Source organism: Octopus bimaculoides, chromosome 26 (assembly GCF_046866305.1).
Source record: "Octopus bimaculoides isolate indiv1 chromosome 26, ASM4686630v1, whole genome shotgun sequence".
NCBI classification, from domain to species: domain Eukaryota; kingdom Metazoa; phylum Mollusca; class Cephalopoda; order Octopoda; family Octopodidae; genus Octopus; species Octopus bimaculoides.
The window spans coordinates 4,865,639-4,875,638 of record NC_142953.1 but is presented as its reverse complement, the minus strand read 5'-3'; the positions used below and the strand labels follow the sequence as shown (position 1 = coordinate 4,875,638).

Sequence of the window (10,000 nt, the reverse complement as noted above, 5' to 3'; positions counted from 1 at the left end):
TGTCTTTATTTATTTATTTCAAGTCTGAATGAATGTTTTTGCATTTTGTAGAGAGAGAGAGAGAGAAAGAAAGAGAGAGGGTAGACACTGAAATAGTTTTATTTGAATAAAACCTTTTGAAGTAATAATATATGTTGATCATGTCAAGATAAAGTTGTTCATTTTCTTGCTTCTCTTTTTCTTTCTTCCTTTTCATTGCCTATCAATAGGAAGTGAATAAACTGCTAGTATTAAATGTAGACACTATTCAACTATTCACCGTGTCTCCTCCTAGAGGTCTCTTGTACTAATAAATATTTTATCTACTCTCTCTCTTGTGTGGTGGGGATCTGATCTCAGCTCTGTAAATCATGAGCTCTGCTGTGACCAGCCAGCCAACCTCCAATGATAGGCTCTGTATGTGGTTCTTTGATTTTGCTAAAAATGACCATCAAATCTCCCTGAAATTACAGGTGCCGGTATGGCTGTGTGGTAAGATGTTTGCTTCCCAACAACATGGTTCCATGTTCAGTTCCACTGCATGGCACCTTACCTTAGGCAAGTGTCTTCTACTATAGTTTCAGGCCAACCAAAGCCTTGTGAGTGGATTCAGTGGACAGAACTGAAGGAAGCCTGTTGTGTGTGTGTCTACACACACACACACACACATATATATATATATATAAAATCATTGTCATTTAATCTCTACTTTCCATGCTGGCATGGATTGGACTGTTTGCAGAAGATTACACCATTCCTTTGCTGTCTGTTTTAGCATGGATTTAAATGGATGGATACCCTTCCTAATACCAACCACTCTGCAGAATGGACTGAGTGCTTTTTACAAGGCACAAGCGCAGGCGAGGTCAGTTTCGGCATAGTTTTTGTGTGTGTGTGTGTGTGTTTACCCCTGCCCCACTGCTTGACAACAACTGGTGTTGGTGTGTTTATATCCTTGTAACATAGCATTTCAGCAAAAAAGCCTCATAGAATAACGGCCAGGATTTACAGAAACAAAAAAAAAAGGTACTGGAGTCAATTTGTATGACTAAAATTCTTCAAGGCAGTGCCCCAGCATGGCTGTAGTCTAATGAATGAAACAAGTAAAAGGTAAAGGATAAAAGATTAAAAAAATATAGTCTGGGGTATGCATAAACATTGAAAAATAGATGGTATGGTCATGATTGGAATACTTTCTATCTTAGGTCTGCCTGTTTGGAGCTGATACAATGAGCCGAAAATGTAATGAAATGTGTGAGTTTGAAATAGTTGTTTTAACATGTATTGCTAGCATTTATTGTTTATAAACTGAGGTGTTTATAAAATAAATAGTTTCAGCAATATAATCATTTAATGTTCACTTTTCCATACTGGTATGTGTCAGACAGACTTTGTTGAGGCAGATTTTGTACAGCCAGATGGATATCCTCCCCGTTGTCAACAAAGGCAATTTTCCTATAGCTAGACATGTTTTTCATGGAACATTATAAACAAATGACATCACTTTATATCATCATGATGCTCATCTATGTTCATCACATGATGTCTAGACAAGGTACACATAAGCACACACACACACACACACACACACACATCATCATCATCATCATCGTCGTTGTCATTTAATGTGCATAATCCAAACTGGTATGGGTTGCATGGGTTGACAGCAGCTAGCAAGCTAGAGAACTGCACCAAGTTTCACTGTCTGTTTTGGCAGGGCTTTTATGGCTGGAGGCCCTCCCTAAAACCTGCTGCTTTACAGAGTGGACTGGGTGCTTTTTATATGGCACCAGCACTGGTCATGTCTACTTTGGCATGGTCTTCAAGGCTAGATGCCCTTCCTAGTGCCAACCATTTTACAGAGTGGAGTAGATACTTTTCACATGTCACATGCACTTTGTCTGTCTCGATGTTCTAAGTTCAAATTTCACTGAGGTTGGCTTTCATCCTATCGAAACCAATGAAGTAAATAACAATTAGTCACTGGAGTCGATGTAATTCAACTTAGCCCTTTCCTGAAATTACTGGCCTTGTGAAAAAATTTGAAACCATTATTTTAAATCAGAAGTAAATGATAGAGTAATCAGTGTTTCATATAAAGGAAAGATCATTGAATATCATCCATAAGGTTGATTGACATGAGGAGAGACAAAATAAATGTAGAGGTAAGGACCATTTAAGTCAGAAAGTTGCATGGAAGTCAACTGGTATCTGACAAGATTGCATTAAAAAAAATTATATTACTAAACCTATTATTGTCTAAAATATAATTATTTTTTTAAAAATTACAGAAAAGGTAGAGTTTTTGAAGTGCATCATCAGACCATTTTCTTTTTTTTTTTTTTTCTTCATTTTCTTTGGTTTGAAAATTTCTTCAAATTTCTATACTTAAACACATTTACTTTAAATATAAAATTTCTAAGTTTTAAATAAAATTAAACACATATTTCACGGAATTTTGTAATTACATTGTTTAAAGTAATTACAGTTATAGATAAAGAAATATAAATAGCTGCTTCTAAAATTTGCAATTAATTGAAAATATTAAGCTTTTAATAAAATTAAATGAACTAAAATATCTTCAATTATAAACATTGTGCTGTTTTCACGAACCCTTTCTAACAATTAGCCCTTAGTAAGGTCACACTGAACTTTTAAGAATGTCACATTTAGAGCTTCAGAGAGCCATACTTTGGCCTTCACAAGGCTATACCTAACACTTTATTAAATTACCCCTTCATAAAGCTACATCTAACCCTTCATAAGGTTACACTTAACACTTTATTAAATTACACTTAACTTTTCATAAGGCTGCACTTACATCTTCAGAAGGTCATACTTAGACTTCAAAAGGGCACAATTGACCTTTCATAAGGTTACACACAGCCTTTCAGTATGTTATGTTTCTTAGTTCCACAGAAGGTCACATACAGTCCTTCATTGGGCCACACTTAGCTCTTCATGAGTGCACTCTTAGCCTCTTATGAGGCCTACACTTAGACCTTTTGTGGGCCACATTCAGCAATTCATAAAGCTGCACCCTGCAATGCAATCGACTGTATATAGCCCTTCAGCTGTTCATCATTAGCCCTTCAGATGTTCATCATTAGCCCTTCAGATGTTCATCATTAGCCCTTCATAAGGCATCACGTAGCCCTTTTGAAGGATGTTGGTTCCTTCCTCCAGTCTGATGTAATAAAACTCTTGCCTTGTCTATGCTGAATACAAAAATATAAAAGAGCTATTATTGGTCTGATTGTAAGCGGCAAGTTTCTTGGATTTCAGAATTTCAGACACTACCCGGTGCTTCATATATTTTGTTTAGTCACTCACCAAAATGCGTGTAGCAGTAAAAGTTTGAACTCATGACCCGGTGGTCAGTACCCATACTTAACATCTAAATAAATATACTATCTAAATACTTAGTAAAAGACATGACGTCTACATAAATGTTAGAGATTGTGTAGTTATATGCAAGTATTAAATACTACATACTGTAAGAAGGAATTAGATTTTGAAAGAAAAACAAAATAAAATTATAAAATTATATTTGCCAAAAAATGAAAAATAAAAATAAAAAGACCGAGGAAAATTTTAATTTATTTTATCTAAAATACATCAGGAATTTTCTATCACAGTTTAAAAAAAAAATGTTCACCTTTATTTTGTTTCCATTTTTTTGTTATATATTTTATATATTTGTATCCAAAGTACAGTGTTTTGAAATATGAATATTTTAAGTAGAATCTTTGTGTCTTTAACAATGGTGCCACAAACCACTGAACTACCACATCCACCCCCTCTGCCCCACCTCACATTTCTTCCTACCCATCATCCAAAAACAAAACACAAAAGGAATAATAATAATAATAATAAATATAAACATAAAAATAAAATATGTAAACTATAAAAAATAATAGAAACAAAATGGAAAAATCATAAAAATAACATTGTATAATATAATAATATCTTTAAGCAATATTTGATTTAGAAGGGTTTTGTCATGAGAAATCTTTTTCTCTCTCTCTCTTACTTTCTCTCTCTCTCTCTCTCTGTTTCTCTCTCCATTTGCATGAGGAAAGTAAAGTAGGGTGAAGAAGATAAAATAATAATAATAAAAAAAGCCCCTATATATAAGAAAAAAAAAGCCCAAGTCAGTGTGAAAACTATGACATTTACTTTGAAGACACAAACAAAAAAATATATTAAAAAAAAAAGAAGATAAATGAATAAATGATGAGGGTGAATTGGGGAAGAAATTTTCTCAGGGGCGGTGGAGGATTACAAAAAAAAAGAAAAAAAAAACGAAAGCAAAAAAACAGCAGAGAAATGACAAATTTGAAGGTGAAAAGGTGAAGAAGAGGGAAAAAAATGAGTGACTGATGATACAAAAACTGGAAAAGTAAAATAAGACAAAAATATAAAAAACAACTCTACTAACTTTGAAGCACAGTTGAAAGACAAATCACCGAAAGATAAGCATAAAAGACTAATAACTATGTGTGTGTGTGTATGTTTATATATATATATATATATATATATATATATATATATATATATATATATATATGTTATATGTATATATATATATAACATATATGTTATATATATATATATATACATATATATATATTCATGTATATAATGTATGTGCATGCATATATACCACATATATACATATTTGTGTGTATACATACACATACACACATGTATATGAACATACATTTATATATGCTCGTACATACAAACATATATATATATATATGAGCTGTTATAGAAATATAAGTACACATGCACATGTATGTATGCGTGTATGCATATATGTATGTGTGTGTATGTATATATATATATATATATATATATATATATATATATAATGAAAATACAAGATAAGTAGATTGAAATACCTTGGAAATGAGAAACATCAATATTCTGCCAATCACAGCTACTTGCTAGTCGCACATTTTCTTTCAAATTATCAAAGTTTTGAATAAATTCTGATGTATTATTCTGTTGACCTGCAGAAGAGAAATAAATATATATATATATGTGCATGTGTATATATATATATATATATATATATATATATATATATATATATATATATATATATATATATAACATGCATGTGTGTGTGTGTGTCTTTATATATAGACACATACACATATAAATATCTCATATATATATATATACACACACACATATGCGTATATATATATATATATATATACACACATACATACATACAAAAAAAAAATATATATATATACATACACACACGTGTGTACACATGCACACATAGATAACAGTGTACATACTGTATGTATGTATGTATATATAATTAAATTGAATCATAACCAAAGGACAGGACCACAACTTTGAGGGAAGGGGAAGGGAACTGTTATGGCTATCAAACCCAGTTTTTGATTGGTTCTTTATTTTGTACTCACAAAATAAAGGGAGGTAACTAAATATCAAAAAGCATTTAATCCGCTTCTGATCTGATTTCAGTCAATCCCATACAGTCCTCTGAGAAAATGCAATAGCAATTTTGTAAGGCAACATAATGGAGAAGAGTGTACTGTCCTGATTTACTGATGCCTGGTGTTATGATAGTTATAGGTGCAAGTATTGCTGTGTGGTAAGAAGTTTTCTTCCTAACCACATGGTTTTGTAAAAAAAACAACAAACAACTTCAATAATATCAAGATTTAGTCCCATTGATGAGACCTAACAAAACTGAAACATGTCAGTTGCTTTCGTGCCTTGTCTTTAAAGACAAGACCTGGTCCTCGTTACATTGTCTTTATTCCTCTTCAATTTAGATTAGCTGATAACCATAGGAGTTGCCTCCTTTGCTTGTTTTAAACATCAAAACAACCGTTGTTGTTTCATTTGCATCTGTGAAACTTTTGAGAATGGAGATTACAGTGGAACTGTTAATACAAAATATTTAACTGCCACAATGTGCTGAGTGCTCTTTTCTTTCATTTGTAATATGTTTATCTTTCTGTCTACTACTCATCCATCCGTGTGCCTAGGAAAATGGAAGACAAGTCAGCCAAGTGGAAAAGTGTGTGCCAATGAAGGCTACAACTAACACAGCAGGGCATTCCATCGTGTGTCCAGTATGTGGCCACCATTGGGCATTTGACATTAGATCCCACATGAGGGTACACAAATGAACAAAGTGCTAGGTTGGTCTTTATCGACCACACTAGGTGACCAACAAAAACAGTATATGATACAGCCATGCCTAATGCTGTTAAAAAGTTTGGTTCCACATGGTTTCAGGTTCAGACCCAGTGCATAGCACCATGGTCAAATACCTTCCACTATATCCCCTGGCTGATCAAAACTTGGTAAAGACAACAAGAATCTCATCACATATATATGTGCGCGTGAGGGAGTGTCTCTTTGACTTGACATGAGATTGTTGGAAATGAATGTCACTATCATACAATGTCATTCATTTCCAATATTCTGCAAGAGTAAGTCCAGCTATGAAAATAAGCAAGGAGTGGCAAGAAAAAAGGCGTCTGACTGTAGAAATCCTGCTTTAATAAACTGTGTCCAAATTATGCAAGCACAAAAAAAAGTGGACATTAAAATGATGATGGATATATATGTGTGTGTGTGCATGTGAGATATATACAGATATACATATGCACTCATATGTGTGTGTGTGTGTGTGTGTGCATGCGTGATATATATCACACACACACAGACATATTAACATGTATGCCTCAGTTGTTAGATAGCCAGTTTGTTTCTATTTCTGTTGTTGTAAAAGAATAATATAAAAAAAAGAAAAAAATCAGTGGACATTTTGTCAAAGAACTATTTTTCGCTGTTTGACATGATAAAGATAATGTTTAGTGAAATATGTATACAGCTAATGCTGATAATTTTGTTTTAACACGTACAACTTCAAATCAAGTAATGTTAAAAGGAAAAATAATCTGTTTTTTTTTTGTTTTTTTAATATTGAATGAGATAATTGGAGTGAGAGAGAGGTGGGGGGAGATAGATAGGTAGATAGAGAGAGAGATAGAGAGGGTATTGGTATAATACAGATAAAACTAAACTAAACTCGACCAGACTAAAGAATATCAGACCGAACTTTTGATTAGCATGATGAAAGAAATTAACACACACACATGATAAATACATATATATGAGTGTGTGTGTGTGTGTGTGTGGAGAGGGAGAAAGAGAGACAGACACACACACTCATATATATATGTAGACAGGCACATACGCACATACAAAATAATATGAATGAAAAAGAATAATATTAAAAGCTAATGATGATAAATTAGATTTCATTTCTTTGTTGAAAACACCAAGAAATGCTATTGGGTATTGTTTCTACATCTGTAAAATAATTCCTATTCTTAGATATTGGAAAAATCTCAAATTTCTAACATAAAAGATGAAAAAGTCAAAATCTTTTGATTGTATGCACTGTAGCAATGAGATTAAAATTTTATATTGGAGGTTTGTAGATAATTTAAATATTTTATATTGGGAAATAGGAGCAGTGGAGGAGCTCTAGACAGTGGAGTAGTTTACAGATTTACAGATTGGGTGAATCTGATTGAATGGTTGAGTTTCATTTTGACTTGTTAGCTAAGACAATGTTTTCAGTTCAAACTCTTATTTGAACCAATTTATTTTTATCATTTGCTGGCATACAAGTTGAAATTTTTAGACTGAAACTTATAATCCCCAAAAAGACATGTTGACTTATATACCAAGATGATTTTGGAGGACTAAGAATTCTATGCAAAATGCTGCTGGATTTGAAAAGATAGTGATGACCACTTTTTAGAGTTATCTCAATAATTTTTCTATAGAAATTAAAGCAAGCATTGAAAGTTATGATGCTTCATATAAGAATATGTCAATGTAAACAATGCTATCAAAGATAAAAAAATAGGCAATGGGTCTATATGCAGATTTCAGGAGTTATTGCTCCTTCTTCAGCATCACCGTTGTTTACATAAATGTATTCATATACAAAACATCATAACTTTCAGGGCTGGCTCTAATTTTTTCTAGAAAATCTGTAGAGATAACTTTAAAAAGTGATTCACACTGCTAGCACAGGTAGGACACAGTGTTGACTTATAACCCCTGAATATACTTGGTAGAATATTATGGTTACATGATGAAATATGGAGTCCCTACCAGTAATTAATAGTGATGATGTTTCAATCTTTACACTATGTGAACTTGTATACTGGAAAATATGTTACTTAAGAAATAAAAGCCAAGAAGGGAACGATTGAGTCAATGGTAAAAATGAGTAATTCTGCAATGGACTGGTGTCTTGACTAGGTGGGGAATTTATAATCCATGAAACCAGCCCTTGAGAGCTGGCATCACTTGATTCTGCCAGCTTGTCACCTGTATTATTGACCATAAGTCCATTCAATAAGGGTTAATATATGGGTCAAACAACACCAACAATAGCAGCAGCAGGAGCAGTAATAATAATAACAACAACAACAAACAGTGAAAATTATCAATATTATATTGGGAAATACTGACTGTAAGTTGACTGAAAGAGAAAAATATTGGATCAGTATTGGATCAAATTTCTTTCAGTGACCAGTCTTAGACTCCACCCCACCACCACCACCAACCCCATGTTTCTGAACTAAATTTTAAAAGCTTCTAAAGGAGAAAGGAGAGGAGGGGACATATTGATTTTGCTATAGATTCCTTTAAAGCAAAAATATGAAATATTGATTTCTAGTATAGTCGTAAGGCTACAAGTTTTGATTGTAATTAATTAAATTGATCTTCTTGATACTCTTGTGGTCCAGTGGTTGGGATGTTGCCTTTATGATCACAAGATCTTGGTTTTGATTCCTGGACTGGGCAAAGCATTTTGTCTTTTATTCAACCAATTCTACCAATCCATGGCTGTCCATGTTTCAATCCAAATTTATAATCAACAAACCCCCACCACTTCTACAAAAACAGATATTGGTCATAATCAAGAAGATAAATCAATAATATATTGTAAAATGATTCTATTTTCATACAAATTTATCAACAACAAAAAAAAAGATATTGGATAGATATTTGGATATCGATGAAATGAGGTTTCATTAATAGTTGGGTATCAAAAGAAAGGATATTTTTGTAACTTTTCAATAGCCGTGAAAATATGTTTTACTATCTTTTAGATATCAGCCAGTGGATATTTTACTATCATTTTGATATCAGTAAAAGGATATTTTAGTACTTTCTGGATAGCAAAAGGATATTTTACCAGTATCTTTTGGATATCAGCAAAAGATAGTGTAGTAACTTATGTGGTCATTTCTTTTTCATTAATATCAGAATAGAAACAAAATAAAGACTTTTCAAATTATCAAAAATAAAATAAGTTGAGAAATTCTTCTTGTATTGATTCCCCTTAAAGACCAGTTTAAAACCTATTTGCTACCCTATTCCTAATCAAATAGACTGCCTATGTATTTCAATTAATTTAGAAAATAATCAAGTATTTTGAAGGAATTTAGGAAAATTCAATAAAACTTGCATGAATGAATTCAGAATTGAGTTATTGACATGATGGGTCCTTTTCTTTCTGCTATGTTACAGTCTTTGGCTCACTGTTCAAATGTATCTTCTCTGTGCCTTTTGTATAAGTGTTTCCATGGTTATTGCTCTGTTGAACTTTATAGTCTAGTACCTTCTGTCAAGACCTTCACATGAATCACATGCTTCTCTTCTCAGACACATTGTTTCTCTACTGAGCTTCCTATTGTTCCAGATGTCATGATTGTTTATAGCACATGGATGAAGGAGTTGCATTCTCCCTCCAAGAACCCAGGCTCAGCCATGCTTTGTTCCTGATGTGTTGGAGTATGAAGGTATCTATATAAACACATTATAATATAATTTTATTTCAAAATTTCTTGCCGGTGAAGAAAGAGATGAAGAAAATCCAAAAGTCCTTCATTGTAATTTCATCCGCATGGTGGTTGTGTATATATGAATG

General features: G+C 32.7%; 1 protein-coding gene across 10 annotated transcripts in view; it reads right to left on the bottom strand.

Annotated features, from left to right (window-relative positions):
* Window positions 1-10,000, bottom strand: part of LOC106874983 (forkhead box protein J2) — a 446,415-nt gene that overhangs the window by 96,169 nt on the left and 340,246 nt on the right. For all 10 annotated transcript variants that reach the window (XM_089342755.1, XM_089342756.1, XM_089342759.1 and 7 more), the window contains exon 7: window positions 4,887-4,997. In XM_089342755.1, the coding sequence (XP_089198881.1) occupies window positions 4,887-4,997 (111 nt within the window). The remainder of the gene's footprint in view (window positions 1-4,886; window positions 4,998-10,000) is intronic.